Here is a 20,000-nt window from a genome sequence, read left to right as displayed (position 1 = left end):
CGGAATCAGTAATTAGGAGTTGGACAATATCAGAATATCGGCAAAAAAGCCATTATCGGACATCTCTAATTTTTATGGTATAATAGTGTATTATGTTGTTGGATTGATTAATAAATGAAAAAAAAGCTCTTGGTCCAGGTTAACAACCCCGCCTCCACCCACAGAGACAGAGACAGTTGATATCTGACAAAAGGTTTCTTTCAGTCTGCTATAGATAATTAAAAAAACTATGGTCACATTTTGATTGAACTTTAAGGAAATGCAAGAAATGGGATAAGTGATTACATTTGGGGGTGGTCCGGATTGTCGTCTTGAATCAGGACTTTTTTTTACTATTGTAAGGTAGGACCTGCCAGAGGTCTGCGCTCCCTGAGTGCTTTTCTCTTTGTTATTTTGGTCACTGACGTGAGATTTAAGGCTGCGGAGAAAGGAGGGAAAACTTGTTTTTGACTCCTAAATAACCCCAAAACAAAAATAACAAAAAAAAACAGATCTCTCTGCAGCTCCACCACAGCAGCTCGTCAACGTCCCGTCTCAGACTCTGCACCAATGCAAGGTTTGCACCCAACGTCGTCGTCGTCGTCAATATTTGATGCCCAAGTGTTTTCCTCGGAAAAGATCAATGCGCAGGAACGCATCTTTGCGTTTTTCAAAAGCCGAGGAGATAGTATCGTTATTTACTGTCTGTTTACTCTTGAAATATTGAAGGGGCCTCTCGGGCTCGGTGACTAACGGCCGCTGTTGTAAGCAGCCGGGTTACAAGCCAGCTTGAAAAGTATTGTTACATTCTCCTCCTGTGAAAGAGAGGAGATAACCCATCGCCGTGACCCCCACTCTCACTTTGACATATTTACCGCGACACCTGCGATCCTCTCATCTGCCCGCCACAAAATATGACTGCAATAAGGTACAAATCACCTTCTGTGCTTCCCCTTAAGTGCAACGCGTTAGCTTTGAAATCCTCCCTGTGAGGTGGAGGCAGCCTGAGGTGCTGGCATATTTCATCGCTCTTAATAGGCGGGTCTCTGGGGTGAAAACAAAAACATTCTTTTTTGGGAGGCCACCTGGGGCTAACATTGAAGCAGAGCAAATTAAACATACAATAATCAGAGTTTTTGGTACAGGACAGAGGCGTACCGACTTCAGTTGTAGTGAGGTACAGGAAATGGAAATGAGTCAAGGCTGCAAAAAAAATCGTCTCAAATCCGATTTGCGATTCATATTTATTACGATTCTAAATTGATTTAACGTTTTCAAAAAAGTATTTTGAAATATTTTTTTTAAACGTCAGCAGCCTAGAGCAGTGGTGCCCAACCACCGGTCCGGAGATCTGTACCGGTCCGTGACGTACTTGCTACCGGGCCGCACAGAGACATACAAACCCTGTTTCCATTTGAGTTGGGAAATTGTGTTAGATGTAAATATTAACCGAATACAATGATTTGCAAATCATTTTCAACCCATATTCAGTTGAAAATATTACAAAGACAACATATTTGATGTTCAAACTGATAAACATTTTTTGTTTGCAAATAATCATTAACTTTAGAATTTGATAAATACTGATAAAGTTGAGGAATGCTCATCAAAATGATTCCCAGGCGCGGCACAGCTGCTGCCCACTGCTCCCCTCACCTCCCAGGGGGTAAATACGGGGATGGGTCAAATGCAGAGGACAGATTTCGAGATAAACTTAGTGTGTGACAATCATTGGAAGTTTAAAGGCTTACTGAAATGAGATTTTCTTATTTACACGGGGACGTTGTAGTCGTAATGATTTGTGCAGCCCTTTGAGACATTTGTGATTTGGGGCTATATAAATAAACATTCATTGATTGATTGATTGATTGATAGCAGGTCCATTCTATGTGTCATACTTGATCATTTCGCGATATGGCCATATTTTTTGCCGAAAGGATTTAGTAGAGAACGTCCACGATAACGTTTGCAACTTTCGGTCCTAAAAAAAATACCCTGCCTCTACCGGAAGTCGCAGACGATGACGTCATACATGTGATGGGAGCCTCCAACAAAAAGTGCTATTCGGACCGAGAAAACGACAATTTCCCCATTAATTTGAGCGAGGATTAAAGATTTGTGTTTGAAGATATTGAAAGCGACGGAATAGAAAAAAACCCAAAAAAAAACGTGATTGCATTGGGACGGATTCCGATGTTTTTAAACACATCAACTAGGTTAATTCTGGGAAATCCCTTATCTTTCTATTGTGTTCCTAGTGTTTTAGTGAGTTAAATAGTACCTGATAGTCGGAAGGGTGTCTCCACCGGTGTCTTGACGCGCTATGGACGGCACAAGCTCAGCTTTTCTCCGTTAAGAACTGACTTTTTAACCACAATTTTCTCACCGAAACCTGCTGGTTGACATTTGGTAGGGATCCATGTTGGCTTTACCGCGCTCTAAACCATAGTAAAGTTTCACCTCCAGGAATTTTAAACGAGGAATCACTGTGTGTTTGTGTGGCTAAAGGCTAAAGCTTCCCAACTCCATCTTTCTACTGTGACTTCTCCAATATTAATTGAACAGATTGCAAAAGATTCAGCAACACAGATGTCCAAAAATACCGTATAATTATGCCGTCAAAGCAGACGACTTTTAGCTGTGTGTGTGTGCAGCGCTCATACTTCCTAAAAACCAGTTACGTCTTGCGTACACGTCATCATTACACGACGTTTGGAAGATGAAACTCCCGGGAAATTTTAAATTGTAGTTTAGTAAACTAAAAAGGCCGTATTGGCATGTGTTGCAATGTTAATATTTCATCATTGATATATAAACTATCAGACTGCGTGGTGGGTAGTGGTGGATTTCAGTAGGCCTTTAACTTTAACTTTAAACACTTATATGGAACGTCCCACAGTTGTGCAGGCTAATTGGGAACAGGTGGGTGCCATGATTGGGTATAAAAGCAGCTTCCATGAAGTGCTAAGTAATTCAAAAACAAGGATTTGTAAGCAAATTGTCGAACAGCTTTAGAACATTTCTCAACGAGCTATTGCAAGGAATTTAGGGATTTTACCATCTACGGTCCGTAAAATCATCAAAAGGTTCAGAGAATCTGGCTGGAGATATCACTGCACGTAAGCAATGATATTACAAACCTTTGTTCCCTCAGGTGGTACTGCATCAAAAACCGACATCAGTGTGTAAAGGATATCACCACATGAGCTCAGGAACACTTCATAAAACCACTGTCAGTAACTACAGTTGGTCGCTACATCTGTAAGTACAAGTTAAAACTCTACTATGCAAAGCAAAACCCATTTATCAACAATACACAGAAACACCGCCGGCTTCGCTGGGCCCTAGATCATCTATGATGGACTGATGCAAAGTGGAAAAGTGTTATTAACGTTGCTGTATATATTTTTGATCAAGCAGATTTGGTCACATTTTCAGTAGACCCATGATAAATTCATAAAAGAGCCAAAATTCATGAAAGTTTTTTTGAGACCAACAAGCTCTAATCACTCTATCACAAAAACATAAGCGTTGTAGAAAATATTGGAAATTCAAGAGAGCCATGATAATATTACTGTACTAACTTTTGATCTGTATGTGTTTGAAACACACTAAACAAATAATAAAGAAAAATAAAAAACTTAATATGATATTTTACATGTGTTTCTAAACGCATAACGGGGCCCCCACGGATTGAAGAGCCCTATGCACAGCACATTATCTGCATTTAGTGCGGAGCAGTTCTGTGTTGATTTGATAAATGATTCTAAATCGACTCCAGGAGTCAAATTGAATTGTGAGTTGTAAGATTTGCGTCCCTAATGGCAAGTGTTGAAAACCCTCTTTCATTTAGTAGCATTTTTGCACTTCAGACAATAAGGTACTTTAATTTACTATAAAATCAAATCAAAATTCACGTCGTTCAAACTGAAACCATTGCACTTTCCTAAAAAGAAATATAGTAAAACAACATATATTATTTACATTTTACTTATTTTAATTTGTAAATATACCTGCTAGCATTTTGCATTGTATTGTTTTACATTTTGTACCTTTTCCAAACCCCAATAAACCAAAATGTGACCCAAAAACAGAGGTATGAGCTGTGCAGTAAGGAATGGGACTTGTAAAGCAGATCTTACCTTGAGTGAAAATGTTGATCGTAGCATTTCCTTTGCCCAGGTGGATCAGGTAGCCATGCTGCGGTGCTCCAGTAATCCTAAAGATCACAGTATCCTGCATGCTGTCCCGGTCTTCTGCTTTCAGGGATTTGCTGGTGATCACAAACCCCAGGCGGCCGCCCTCCAGAACTCGCAGTGTTGGAGCGCCTTTATTCACCACCATCTGTGGGACTCCATTATCCAAAGGCAGGATGCTGATCTTCATGACCTGGGGTTTTCGGGTCTCAAACACCGTGTCGGGAAAGACATAGAAGTCATTGTGAGTGCCGTCTGTAACCGTGAAGGAGAAGGTGTCTTCAGGGCTCTCAGTGCCATCGTGCTTGTAGCTGATCATGTTCTCGTTAAGGTCCTGCTTGGTGAAAGAGGCGACGGGCCGGCTGTTGTTGAAGAGCAGGCGGCCGTGGACGGGGATTTGGGTGATGGTGAATTTCAATAGGCGGTCTGCGGTGTCTCTGTCCTCCGCCGTCAGCTCGAAAGGTGTGATGAGCTTGTTCTCGCCCTCTGCCATCACCAGGCCGTGCACCGTCACCACAGGCTTCTTGTTGTCCACGTCGGTGATGGATATGCGGAAGGTGCGGAACACGGGGTTGTAGCCGTCGGTCACCTCGAACTCGAAGCTGTCCATTTTGACTTCGTCGTCGGCAGTATGGATGTAGTAGATCTTGTTTCCAGCCAGCTGAAGCTGCGTGAAGGACGAGATGGGCATTCCGGGTGTGTCCGTGCACTCCAGGTGGCCTCTCACCGGCGCTCGGGTGATTGTGAAGACTAAGTGCTCATCTGGGCTGTTATGGTCGCTTGTGCTGAGCAGGTCAGTCGTGAGGGTGACCCTGCCCCCCTCTTTTAGGGAGACACCTTTACTGACTACATAAGGGAAGACCATGTCGATGCCGCCCACTGTGACGTAAAAGTACCTGTCAATCAATGGGTTGAAGCCGTCTGTCACGTCAAACTTGATGAGATCACGAATGCCCTCTTGCCCGTTATGGACATAGATGATTAAACCTTGGTCCAAATCGTTCTGTGTGAAATTCATCCCCACGGAGATATTCTGCAAAATCCCGTTAGGCATCGTTTTCTGCAAGTAGCCCTGGCCAGGGCCGTAGCGAACGATGTAGGTCAGGGTGCTGTCCTCAGAGTCCAGATCAGTCGCTCTCAGAATGTTGCCGCTGATGACTTTCACGTCCCCTACTTCAATTTCCAGGCCGTCGTTGATAGACATCCTCGGTGTTTCGTCATCCACAGGGATTATCATGACGACGGCAGTCTTCTTCACGCTGAACTTTCCGTCTGTGAGGAGGACTTCGAAGCTGTCCTCGGTGGTCTCGGAGTCGTCATGCTCATACACGATGCTGGAGGCATCGCTGATCTGATCCAAGGTGAAGTTGGAGACGGGGACTGTGCCTGTGGTGAGCTGGTTGAAAATAAAACCATGCTTGGGGGGTCTGGTGATGATGAAGGTGAGCTGGTTAGAGGGGATGTCTTCATCGGCGCCGTTCAAAATAGGCGTGTCGATGATGATGTTCATGCCCTCCATGACAACAAACTCTCTCATATAAATTTCAGGCTTTTCGTCGTTGGAGGGGATTATGGAGATGGGGAAAAAATGCCTCTCTGAGAAATTGATGCCGTCAGAGCATCTGAATGTAAACCTGTCCTCTACAGGCTCCACCCCTTTGTGGATGCTTTGAACATAGTAGATGTGATTTTGGTGAATGTCCTTGATGGTGAAGGCGCTAACAGCCATCCCAGATCTGGATTTCTCCGAGCCTGGGGCCGGGGAGATGTTTTCCACATAGCCTGACGTCGGCTGTACGATGATAGTACAAAGAAGGTCCTCGATGAGGGTGTCGACATCATCAGCGCTTATATGGTGAGTCTGGATGACATTCTTCTCACCCTCAGTGACAGAAAACAGAGAGCCCACAAAGACTTGCGGAGCCTGGCTGTCGAGCGGTAGAATAGTTACATGCACTCTGACACCGGTGATTTTATTGCCTCCCACAGTCCACTCGTCAGACATGTCTGTCAGCGTGAGATTAAAAATGTCCACTTTGGTGGTAAAACCTAACTCCCCGCTGGTATGAGCATACACCACATGGCCGTTGATAATATCGGCTTGGGTGAACATGGCCGACTGGACCCCTCTGACCAAAATCTCACCTAATGACGGCGGGTCCTCCACAATAAAGATCAAACGCAGGTCATCCGTGTCTTCGTCTCTTCCCTGAATTACATTACTGGTTATTTCAGTTGCTCCATTCTCGAGTACGTCAATAAAGGAGCCAATTGTGCCCACAGGGAGACTAATGATAGGGGTCTCGTCATCAATCGGCTTAACGCTAATCTTGACATTAATTGGGACCACGTGGACGCCGTCACTCACATCTATTTGTATTGAATCTACTGTTGATTCATCTCCGTTGTGTATGTATGTAATCCGACCGCTGTCAATGTCCTCCAGGGAAAAAGTGTCTCCTCTGGTCATGTGTGTGAACATGGACTGGATGTGTCCGTGCAAGGGAGGCTGAGAAACAGTAAAAGAGATCATCTTGCTCTCTGTATCTGTGTCTGAGGTGTACAGCTCAGCGCTGGTGATGGTATGTGTGCCGCGTTCAAACACACTCAATCCAGAGTTGGTAATCTGAGGCGGTTTGTTGTCCACCGGCTTTAGAAGTACACTAAAAAGCCCGTCCACACTATTTCCAGAGACATCCTCTACTGTGAATTTGAACTGCACAACATGTGTGGTAATTCCTAGCTCCAGATCAGGGGGTTTATAGGCTATTTTGTGATGGTTAATCTGGGCCTGAGTGAAAGTTTTGACTTCCACATTTGTGTTTTCGGTGAGAACCAGAGCACCCAGAACAACTGGATTATTTTCATCTGTGTCGGTGGGAGGCTGGGTGATGGTGAATTTAAGATCCCGATCCTCTGAGTCCAGATCAGTGTAGCGTAGAAATTTCTTTCGGAAGTGAGTGACCTGATATTCGTGGACGGTCATTTGCAGTGTGGCATCTGGGTGCAGCTCGGGGGGGAGGTCATCGACTGGGACAATTTTGATGATAAAGGAGCTCACCCCTGATTGGTTGGGAGGGTCGTTGTCGTCTTGTACTCTGAACTTGAACTGATCCATGACGGTGCTGGTGCTGTGGGGCCCAACGTGCTTGTAAAATAGTTTTCCTTCAGTGACGTCCCGCTGCAGCCAGTCGGTCACAGCTTTCTCATACATTTCCTCCTCTGTGTTAAACCTCCAGGTGGACGGGTCCTCCGGGGCCTCAGCCTGGCGCAGCAGCACCTGCCCGATAACGGAAAATGGGGGTTCAATTGTGAATTTAATGGTGGAATCCTCTGAGTCTATGTCTGCCGCGCTGAGCATGAGAGAAGAGATTGGCATCATTTGGTTTTTGAATAGCACCAAGCCGGTGTTGGCGTTGACTATAGGGGGCTCGTCATCAGTCGGCACCACAGTGATGGGAAACAGAAACTCCACCTCATGCGAGCCGTCCGTCATTCTGAAAATGATGTTGTCGCTGTAGGTGTCGCTGCCGTCGTGCTGATAAACAACTCGTCCGTCATTGAGGTCGGACGGTGTGAAAAACTTTCTCACAGAGCCGAGCATGGTTAAGTCCCCGTGCTTCAGGCCGTCAATTACTCTGATCTGGACTTCGTCTAAATTGTCCTCGTCGCTGATTTCTAAATTTTGAGAACTAGACAGAGGCCTGGACTGGCCCTCGTACAGCAGCTGGCCAGTATTTCTGGTCACCACGGGAGCCAAAGTGTTCATGGGTTTAACGACGATCATGAAAGCAAAAGGGTCCGACACGGCACCCTCCGTGTCCACAACTTCAAACTCAATCTGAAAAATGCGCTCACTGTCCGAGTCCACGGCTGGGGGTTTGAAGGCGATTCTTAAGTCTTTGAGGTCTCCTTGGTAAAAGGAAGTTATTGGTAAATTCCTGTCATCTGTGCTGACTATGTAGCCTTCATCGTAGCGAAGCGGAGACGTGATGTTGAAAATCAATTCATCGGGATTAGACTCGGCGTCCTCCGCGGCCATCATGTCCGTGGTTAAAGCGGTCATTACAAACTGGTCCACCTCCATCATCATCATGGCCACAAAGCTGGGCTTGGGTGGTGTGTTCTCCTCGCCTTCTTTAATCCTCACTAGGATTTGGAAAAACTCCTGCTTGAGCAAGTTGCCCTCCTTGTCATGCAGCTCCACTACCATGGGAATGTAATCCCTGTTTGGCGACTTCAAAGCAAAGGTGTGCTGATAACGCACGCTCATTTTAATGAATTCATCACAGTCCACCAGCCCAGTGAGGCTGCTCTCCTCCACCAGGGCTCCATACCTGGGCAGCACACCGCCGCGAGACAGGGAGGCGATTTTGCACTGCTGCGTCTGTCTGTCAAATGTGAACTCAAGAACCCGCCTGTCGATGGGGTTGCTCGTGCCTAGCAGCTTCTCCACCGTGAGCGGCATATTTTTGGTGAGCACCTCCAGCTGAGTGAACATGACCTCCACCTCCATCATGAAAGGTATGATAATGGTATCAGTTTGCGTGTCATACCTGAGCTGCAATTTTACTCTGTCTCTCGCTGGACTTCTGGAGCCAAAGTGGGAATACTTCACATCATTAGGTCCAAATTCACATGGAAACTTTTTAGGGGTTAAAGTTCCCGGCCCCTGTGACAAAGGGTCGTTATCCAGGACTGTGATGGTGCACCTATCGCCCGGCTGAACTTGAATGACCAGGTCATTGACGGGGTCGATGAAGGCAGATCTCCCAAAAGGCACCCGGATGCCGTTGTTGGCCACCAGCACTGTGTCCTCTGACAGCTCCGACCTCAGGGCATAAGATAGTCCATGGTGGTGGTGATGGTGGTGGTCAGGGTCCAAAAACTGACCATCACTTGTTGCCAAGAAGAGCAACAGCGCAAAAAAGGGAGAGAGCCAAGCCATTTGGGCTGCAGAAGAGACAATATTTAACTTTGTGCACACACACACACACATACACATACACACATCAACTACACACAGGAGATAAAGTTGCAGAATTGGACAGCGAGGCACACCCACCGGCGCAGAGGTGCACCATTCTCCCGCAGCGGCCGTGCACTGATGAGAGAAACTTCACACTCCTGCTCTGTCTTGGCTGGAGTAAAGCCGGACCACGCCCCCCTCCCAGCCGATTGGTCGCCGTTTCCTGCAAGAACGTCCAAGTTGAGGGAGACGTTATTGCAACAACTGTGCTATTTAAATATGCTCACTTGCGCTATATTGTTTACATTTGCACTCCGCAGAATGAGTTGTGTACTTTAACATGATAAAAACACAGCAAAGATCAACCCTGGTTGGACGGATTATCTACAAAGAGAAAAGCTTTGTTTCCCTCTGGTGGCAATAGAAAGTATTTCACCATTGTGCCAAATACAGTTTGCATTCTCCTACAGTTTTTTTTTTTCCAATTGCTTACACACTAAATTTTACATTTTCACACAGTTGACAAAAGTCTACACACAATAAACAAAACCATTGTGCAGATTTGCCCAAAATTAGGCAATGAATTGATAGGCATTATTAATTACCATGAATTGATTAACGTGGACCCCGACTTGAACAAGTTGAAAAACCTATTCGTGTTGACCACTATTTAGTGGTCGATTGTACGGAATATGTACTGTACTGTGCAATCTCCTATTAAAAGTTTCAATCAATCAAAAAGACTATGCTTAACATTTTTTGGAAATATTACACACCTTCCAATCTTGCACACATACAAGGATTGTGAAACACCCATGTTCACACTTTACACTCACACTAGGGTTGTGATACACACATCTTTATTTCCAGATTATTTTTCAAACCTTTGTATTCGTCTCAGATTTTAATTTGTACTGCATGTCGTTGACTACTGTAATATGTTACTTTACCTGGCTGTAGTAAAAATAAATATTCGCAGTTTGCAGCATCATTGTTGAGCACTTCTTGAAAAAAGTACAGGGTATTTTTACTTTCTCTTTCCGTCCTTACGTATAGGCCCACTTCAAAGTAAACAATGACGATTGTTGTGGATTTGCCAATATATTTTGTCAAGTTGCAGGAATCATTCATCATCACATATTAAGTTAAAGTTAAAGTACCAATGATTGGCACACACACACACTAGGTGTGGAAAAATTACTCTCTGCATTTGACCCATCACCCTTATTTGCCCCCTGGGAGGTGAGGGGAGCAGTGGGCAGCAGGGGTGGCCACGCCCGAGAATCATTTTTGGTGATTTAACCCCCAATTCCAACCTTTGACGCTGAGTGACATGTTAAAAATATCAAGCAAAATGTCCCAAACAAGTGATTTCTTATAGTAAAAAAGGGGTTTTACGAATGTGTTTTGTATTTATCACTGTTGTGGGTAATCCTCTCCAATAGTGCCTTACCATTTGAAGTCTATGTGAGTGAAATGACAATAAAACTGCATTTTTTTTTTTTTTTTTACAAATGCTTGCTTTATTTGGATGAATGGGTATATGTTTTGACCGAAGTCTGTCATTTTGCAAATAATCTAGGAATTAAGAGAATTGAATGTTGTGTTCAGAAAAGTGTGTAAATCCTTTTTGAAAAAAGACAAACAGTTAGTCAAATTGTGTGTAAGCAAATGGAAAAACTGTAATACAGTGGTGTCAAACGAATTTAAAATCAGGGGCCACGTGGAGAAAAATGTATTCCTAGGTGGGCCGGACTGGTGAAATCACGGCACGATAACAAAAGAATAAAGACAACTCCAGATTGTTTTCTTTGTTTAAAAATAGAACAATCACATTCTGAAAATTTACAAATATTAATGTTGTTGTTTTTTACACATACATGTTAATTGTTAATGGTATTCCCTCTTTATTTGTCATTATTTACACTTTCTGAATACATTTAATTTAATTAATTAAATATAATGTTCATCAGTCAACTCATTGGTGTTGATTTTCAATCTATCAAGATAAAAACAATTATATCAAAATCAAATTTCGAGATATTCATTATGTAGTTTGGTCATTTCCCTCGACTGACATATGTAGCATCATCTACAAAGATACACAGAATTGCTATTGCAAAATGCAGTGGACAATTAGAACAGCAGTTTCATTCATTCAAAAATTTCTGGTTAATTTTTATATTTGGCAAACTCATCCCACGGGCCGGATAAAGCCGTATATTTGACCCCCCCTGTTCAAATATAAACCAAAGCACATAATAAAGGAATAACATGCAGAGCTAAACATATTAGTCACACCTGCACAGTCAGACTCTTAGGAAACTCTTAAGTTTTGGTTATGAACCTACTGTTAATGTTGATAGTTGGACTGCATGTAATGGTACACGTGTCCCTAATGAAGAGACCATTTAGTGACTTAAGCCCTGAGACTGGCCAAAATATTAGGTACTAGTGTTGTCCCAATACCAATATTTTGGTACCAGTACCGATACCAAAATATATTTCGATATATTTCGATACTTTTCTAAATAAAGGGCAACACAGAAAATGCCGTTATCGGCTTTATTTTAACAAAAAAAAAAATCTTATGGCAAATTAAATATATGTTTCTTATTGCAAATTTGTCCTTAAATGAAATAGTGCACATACAAGGCAACTTTTCTTTTGGTAGTAAGTAAACAAACAAAGGATCCTCATTTAGCTGATGATGTATGCAGTAAAATATTGTGTCATTTTCCATTATATTATTTTGTCAAAATTATTAAGGACAAGTGGTAGAAAATGAATTATTAATATACTTGTTAATTTAATGTTAATTTCTGCTTAATTTCTCTTTTAACATGTTCCATCTACACGTCTGTTAAATTGTAATAATCACTTATTCTTCTGTTGTTTGTATACTTCACATTAGTTTTGGATGATACCCCAAATTGGTGTATCAATCCGATACCAAGTAGTTACAGAATCATACATTGGTCATATTCAAAGTCGTCATGTGTCCAGGGACATATTTCCTAATCAGATTCCAGAAAACACAGAGTGAGATGTTCTACCTCGTGTGCGAAACACAAATGCATAACATAACTTAACACATTAAAATGACTAGTAAAACATTTAAAAACACAACAAAAAACTTCTAAAACATTAAAAACGACTCCAAAACACATAAAATGACTCCGAAGAGATGCACAGTGACATCTAAAACGCAAATTACTCCTAAAACACATAACAAGACTCCTAAAACACATAATAAGACTCCTAAAACACATAATAAGACTCCTAAAACACATAGACTCCTAAAACTCGTAAAAAAAACTCATACAACACGTAAAAATACTCCTCAAAACACGTAAAAAGACTCCTTGTAGGTGAACAGTGAACGTGAATAGAAGACCTGTAGGATAAAATAATTAACGGGTGCGCATCACTGGGTGTTTCGGCCTTTAACACTATACACCCTCTCCAAAGGCGGCCAGCTACAGACCTGAGCTTGCGACCCAAGTCCAATTAGCCATGAGAGTCACCTTGTTGGCAGACATATCCTGAGTGTATAAACATCATATAAATTTAAAAAAATTATTGGGGTGGATCTGAACTTTTCAGAGGCGGTATAGTACCGAATATGATCCACTGGTATCGCGGTACTCTACTAATACCGGTATACCGTACAACCCTATTAGGTACATTTTTGACCTGTTATAAAAGATGTGTCCATAAATAATAATAATAATAATAATAATAATAATAATGGCTTGTTCCTCTTTTTATTGGTGCTTGTAGGCGCACATCCGCCCCTAAATAAGTAAGTAAGCAAGTTCATTTTATTTATGAAGTGCTTTTCACAGATCACAAAACATAGATGAAGTAAAACAACAATTTCATTAAAACAACAGGGGCAACATCATAAAAAGGATACACGGTGGATTCAAATTCTAGTTAAAATGTGCATTAATAAAACCTTTACCAAAAAGAGAAGTTTTCAAAGGTTTCTTAAAAGTTTCAACACAGTCATGATCACGAAAAGGCTGGTGCAAATTGTTCCAGAGTCTGGGAGCTGTAGCTTCCAATGCCACGGGTTTTAAAATTAGTTTTTGGGATCTTTAGAAGACCCTGGCCTGAAGACCGGATGCTGCGCCCTGAAGAGTAGGGGCATAACAAGTCAGTGATGTACTGAGGGGCCCCATCATGCAACACACGGAATGTTAGGACTAAAATCTTAAACTCAATGAGGAATTTAACTGGAAGCCAATGAAGACTGGATAAAACGGGGGTGATATGGGCTGTTCTGGGTGCACCAGTCAAAAGTCTGGCAACCGCATTTTGCACAGTCTGAAGTCTCTTTAGCGTTGACTTGTTGAAGAGAGTGACAAGAGAATTGAGACAGTCAATGCGAGACGAAATGAACGCGTGAATGATCATTTTGAGATCCAGTTTTGACAACAAAATTCTCACCCAGCCATCCATCCATTTTTTCCCTTTCAAGGTCGCGGAGGATGCGTGAGCCTATCTCAGCTGCATTCCGCGGAAGGCGTCGTACACCCTGCACAACCTACTCAGTGGTTAGAGTGTCCGCCCTGAGATCAGTAGGTTGTGAGTTCAAACCATGGCCGAGTCATACCAAAGACTATAAAAATGGGACCCATTACCTCCCTGCTAGGCACTCAGTATCAAGGGTTGGAATTTGGGGTTAAATCACCAAAAATGATTCCCGGGCGTGGCACTGCTGTTGCCCACTGCTCCCCTCACCTCCCCGGAGGTGATCAAGGGGCTGGGTCAAATGCAGAGGACAAATTTCACAACACCTAGAGTGTGTGTGACAATCATTGGTACTTTAAAGGCCTACTGAAACTCACTACTACCGACCACGTAGTCTGATAGTTTATATATCAATGATGGAATCTTAACATTGCAACACATGCCAATACGGCCTTTTTAGTTTACTAAATTGCAATTTTAAATTTTGCGCGAAATATCCTGTTGAAAACGTCGCGGAATGATGACGCATGCACGTGACGTCACAGATTGTAGCGGATATTTTGTTCCAGCCCCAATCCCAGCTAAAAGTCGTCTGCTTTAATTGCATAATTACACAGTATTCTGGACATCTGTGTTGCTGAATCTTATGCAATGTGTTCAATTAATAATGAAGACGTCAAAGAAGAAAGATGTGGGTGGGAAGCGGTGTATTGCGGACGCCTTTAGCAACACAAACACAGCCGGTGTTTCCTTGTTTACATTCCCGAAAGATGACGGTGAAGCTTTACTATGGAACAGAGCGGTCAAGCAAACATGGTTCCCTATCACAACCGGCAGGTTTCGGTGAGAAAATGGTGGTAATAAATCGGCTCTTACCGTAGACATGAGCGGAGAGCTTGCGTCATTCCTCGTGCACCTGTCAAAGAGGCAGCTGCGGACTCTCTTGCCTCCTCTGACCGGCAGCCCCCGAACATAGGATGCTTCCACCGTGGAGGGGGAAAAAAAAAATCTCAGCCCGGCCCCAACGGCTGCCTTCGCTTCACCTCGTCGAGAAACGTGGCTTCCCGCAGAGACACTGGCAGTCACCACACAGGTGGCCACACCCCTCCGACTTTCACTAAAACGCTAAAACACTAGTAACACAATAAGCAGATAAGGGATTTTCCAGATCGGTTCGCAGCAGAGTGCGAAGCGACCGGAATGAGAATCAGCACCTACAAGTCCGAGTCCATGGTTCTCGCCCGGAAAAGGGTGGAGTGTCTCCCGGCTGGCCTGGGAACGCCTCGGGATCCCCCGGGAGGAGTTAGACGAAGTGGATGGGGAGAGGGAAGTCTGGGCTTCCCTGCTTCCCCCGCGACCCAACCTCGGATAAGCGGAAGATGATGGATGGATGGGATTTTCCAGAATTATCGCAGTAAATTTGTCTAATAACATCTGAATCGCTCTGTCGTCTAGTTTTTTTCCCCTTTTTTTTCCCTACTCACTCTCACTTTCTTCACCCACAAATCTTTCATCCTTGCTCAAATTAATGGGGTAATCGTCACTTTCTCGGTTAGAATCGCTCTCGCTGCTGGTGGCCATGATTGTAAACAATGTGAGGATATGAGGAGCTCCACAACCCGTGACGTCACGCGCACATCGTCTGCTACTTCCGGTACAGGCAAATATTTTTTATTAGCGACCAAAAGTTGCAAACCTTATCGTCGACGTTCTCTACTAAATCCTTTTAGCAAAAATATGGCAATATCGCGAAATGATCAAGTATGACACATAGAATGGACCTGCTATCCCCGTTTGAATAAGAAAATCTCATTTCAGTAGGCCTTTAACTTAACTTAACAAGTCGCCACCTCATCCCAGGGCCAACACAGATAGACAGACAATATTCACAGTCTTATTCACACACTAAGGCCAATTTAGTGTTGCCAATCAACCTATCCCCAATCAATAAATTCCTTTATTGTCATTGTCATAATAACATATAAGTTATACATGTCAACAAAATTTTGTTTGAGCTTTGTCTAGGTCAGGGGTCGGCAACCCAAAATCTTGAAAGAGCCATATTGGACCAAAAATACAAAAATAAATCTGCCTGGAGCGCCGAAAAAATGTAAAAGCCATATTACATACAGATAGTGTGTCATGAGATATAAATTGAATTAAGAGGACTTAAAGGAAACTAAATGACGTCAAATATACCTACAAACGAGGCATAATGATGCAATATGTACATACAGCTAGCCTAAATAGCATATTAGCATTGATTAGCTTGGAGTCATGCAGTGACCAAATATGCCCGATTAGCACTCCACACAAGTCAATAACATCAACAAAACTCACCTTTGTGGATTCACGCACAACATTAACAAGTTTGGTTGACAAAATGACACAGAAAAAGAAGTGGCATAAAAGACGTCCTAGAAAGTCGGAGAAAGTTGTACATGTAAACAAACTATGGTGAGTTCAAGGAACGCCAAAATTAATAGGACAAAACGGCTCTCGCTAAATACTTGAATCACTGAAGCATGTTTAATACAAACAGTGTGCTTTATAACAATTAGGGAGGTTTGTGTCATGTTTGTGCTCCTACAGAAAGCATATTAAAACAAAAAATATATTTTTTCCCCTCATCTTTTTCCATTTGTCATACATTTTTGGAAAAGATCCAGAGAGCCACTGGAGCGGCGCTAAAGAGCCGCATGCGGCTCTAGAGCCGCGGGTTGCCGACCCCCGGTCTACTGTAGGTGCATGTCTTTGGAGGTAGGAGGAAGCTGGAGTACCCGCAAGGGAACCCACGCAGTCACGGGGAGAACATGCATGTTCTGAGGAACTAAAATATAAAACGGCCACTGAGTGGCATAAGGCCTAGAAATGTCATGGACACATATACAGTGGGGCAAAAAAGTATTTAGTCAGCCACCGATTGTGCAAGTTCTCCCACTTAAAATGATGACAGAGGTCTGTAATTTTCATCATAGGTACACTTCAACTGTGAGAGACACAATGTGAAAAACAAATCCAGGAATTCACATTGTAGGAATTAATTTTTTTTTTTTGTAAATTATGGTGGAAAATAAGTATTTGGTCAACCATTCAAAGCTCTCACTGATGGAAGGAGGTTTTGGCTCAAAATCTCACGATACATGGCCCCTTTCATTCTTTCCTTAACACGGATCAATCGTCCTGTCCCCTTAGCACAGGGGTAGAGAACCTATGGCTCTGGAGCCAGATGTGGCTCTTTTGATGACTGCACCTGGCTCTCAGATAAATCTTAGCTGACATTGCCTAACACCGTAAGTAATGAATAATTCCGCTGGTAATCACAGTGTCAAAAATGACTTTCAAAATATAAAACATTCTCATGGCTTTTCATCCATCCATCCGGTTTCTACCGCATCTGTTCAAGAAGTCGGATTAATGGTAAGAAGTATTTTATTTATTTATGGTTAGCCTCAGAATAACAATGCTATTAAAAAGAAAAAGATACTTATCATACTCTAAAAATGTTGGTCTTTCTTAAAAAGGCACGCATATAGTTGTATTCAGTGTTAAAAAAAAGAAATTATATCGCTTTCACAGAAATACTTTTTAAAATATTTGGCTTGTATGGCTCTCTCAGCTCAAAATGTTCCCAACCCCTGCCTTAGCAGAAAAACAGTCCCAAAGCATGATGTTTCCACCCCCATGCTTCACAGTAGGTATGGTGCTCTTGGGATGCAACTCAGTATTCTTTTTCCTCCAAACACGACAAGCTGAGTTTATACCAAAATGGATACATGGATGATACAGCAGAGGATTGGGAGAATGTCATGTGGTCAGATGAAACCAAAATAAAACTTTTTGGTATAAACTCAACTCAGAATACTGAGTTGCATCCCAAGAACACCACACCTACTGTGAAGCATGGGGGTGGAAAAATCACTCTTTGGTGCTGTTTTTCTGCTAAGGGGAGAGGATGATTGATCCGTGTTAAGGAAAGAATGAATGGGGCAATGTATAGTGAGATTTTGAGCCAAAACCTCCTTCCCTTTGAGCGAGCTTTGAATGGTTGACGAAATACTTATTCTCCACCATAATTTACAAATAAATTCTTTAAAATTCCTACAATGTGAATTCCTGGATTTTTTATTCTAATTCTGTCTCTCACAGTTGAAGTGTACCTATGATGAAAATTACAGACCTCTGTCATCATTTTAAGTGGGAGAACTTGCACAATCAGTGGCTGACTAAATACTTTTTTGCCCCACTGTAGATTGTCACGGCAGGATCCGTCTGCCTCGCTAATTTGCGGAAGCATGGATGATTGCGAGACGCGCGCAGTGAACCGCTTACAGCGTTGCAGGTCAACGTGAGCCAGGCGATATCAAAAGCAGGTTAAAATAATCACTGCTGTTCCCTCTGACGGTGAGCAAGGGGTTGGTGGGCGGTGTTTAAAAATAGCAAAAGGGCTCTTTTAGGTGATTTGTGCAGCCAGAGAGAGAGATGGAGGTCCATAGATGGAGGCAACAGGCGCAGCTGTCGCTGTAGGTCTGGTCCGCTGTGCAACTGTCACTGTTAATGAACACACGTCATTGTGTCCCTACCCCTCTTGTACCTCGCAGAATTTGACCTGAGCCGTTGAACGTCACCTCTGACCCCATTTAGATGTTTTCATGTCACGCTCCGATGTAAACATTGCCTCCAGCTGTACATTGCTGACATGCACGGGGTGGCGACGGCGGGCCTGATAAACAAGTATGAACAGAATTAGGTTGAAACGGTTGAAAAGGTGCCTGGTCAATATATGCTCCAGTAAGAGAGACATCATGTATTTCATTACACTCGCTGCTTCCAACAGAAGGCACATTAATTAAAAATAAGTCATGTAGCTGCCTAAACATGCTGTGGTTGAGATTGAAGTCACACAGGTTCAGTAGAAAGTTTGCAAAAATAAAAGTTTGGCACTCACTGAGTGGATTATTACATCGTCTGTCAGCTACCAGCAGAAGACACAATTTATGACAAATATTTCGGCGCATATAAGGGCAGCAGCAGACCATTTTGAAATTTAAGAATTAATTAAAAGCCTACTAAAATGAGATTTTCTTATTTAAACGGGGATAACAGGTCCATTCTATGTGTCATACTCTATCCTTTTGCGATATTTCCATACTTTTGCTGAAAGGATTTAGTAGAGAACATCGACGATAAAGTTCGCAACTTTTGGTCGCTAACAGAAAAGCCTTGCCTTTACAGGAAGTCGCAGACGATAACGTCACCCGTTGATGGTTCCTCACATCCTCACATTGTTTTTAATGGGAGCCCCCAACAAAAAGAGCTATTCGGATGAGAAAACAACAATTTTCCCATTAATTTGAGCGGGGATGAAAGATTCGGGTTTGAGGATATTGATAGCGACGGACTAGAAAAAAAAAAAAAAAAAGGCGATTGCATTTGGGCGGATTCAGATGATTTTAGACACATTTACTAGGATAATTCTGGGAAATCCCTTATCTTTCTATTGTGTGCTTGTGTTTTAGTGAGATTAAATAGTACCTGATAGTCGGAGGGGTGTTTCCACGGGTGTCTTGAGGCCAGTGTCCGAGGGAAGTCACGGCAGATACAAGAATGGCGCAAACTACACAGACCTCCGGTAAGAGGCGACTTTTTACCACAATTTGCTCACCGAAACCTGCTGGTTGACAAGTGGTCGGGAACCATGTTCACTTGACCGCTCTGATCCATAGTAAAGCTTTACCTCCGGGAATTTTAAACAAGGAATCGCCGTGTGTTTGTGTGGCTAAAGGCTAAAGCATCCCAACTCCATCTTTCTACTTTGACTACTCCGTTATAAATTAAACAAATTGCAAAAGATTCAGCAACACAGATGTCCAGAATACTGTTTAATTGCGTGATGAAAAGAGACGACTTTTAGCCGTAAGTGGTGCTGCGCTAATATTTCCTGACAGTCCGTGACATCACTTGCAAGCGTCATCATTCCGAGACGTTTTCAACAAGAAACTCAGCAGGAAATTTAAAATCCCAATTTAGTAAACTAAACCAACCGTATCGGCATGTGTTGCAATGTTAATATTTCATCATTGATTTATAAACTATCAGACTGCGTGGTCGGTAGTAGTGGGTTTCAGTAGGCCTTTAATATGTGAGTTTACTCAAATGCCTAAATGGGCTGCAGCAGTGGAAAAGGAAGTTTACAAAAATAATGTTAGAGGCCGATGAGGTGGATTTCAGCATGCTAGCAAAAGGTGCAATTAGTTTAATCACATCAACTTTGCTGCCTTAATGGGCAGCTCCAGAAACAAAAAAGATAGAGTTGGCGTGGTGAATATCACAGCCAACAACAGAAAGTGGGATTCTTTCAGTCCAAACAGTATGCT

The 20,000-nt window shown here is 42.7% G+C and overlaps 1 protein-coding gene across 2 annotated transcripts in view; it reads right to left on the bottom strand.

Annotated features, from left to right (window-relative positions):
• LOC133536847 (FRAS1-related extracellular matrix protein 2-like) overlaps positions 1–20,000 on the bottom strand; it is a 334,085-nt gene that overhangs the window by 219,091 nt on the left and 94,994 nt on the right. For both annotated transcript variants that reach the window (XM_061877482.1, XM_061877483.1), the window contains exon 3: positions 4,122–9,367. In XM_061877482.1, the coding sequence (XP_061733466.1) occupies positions 4,122–9,180 (5,059 nt within the window). In that variant the 5' untranslated portion in view covers positions 9,181–9,367. The remainder of the gene's footprint in view (positions 1–4,121; positions 9,368–20,000) is intronic.

Source organism: Nerophis ophidion, linkage group LG18, assembly GCF_033978795.1.
Source record: "Nerophis ophidion isolate RoL-2023_Sa linkage group LG18, RoL_Noph_v1.0, whole genome shotgun sequence".
Taxonomy (NCBI): domain Eukaryota; kingdom Metazoa; phylum Chordata; class Actinopteri; order Syngnathiformes; family Syngnathidae; genus Nerophis; species Nerophis ophidion.
The sequence above is the reverse complement of the archived record's forward strand: the minus strand, read 5'-3'. Positions and strand labels throughout refer to the sequence as shown.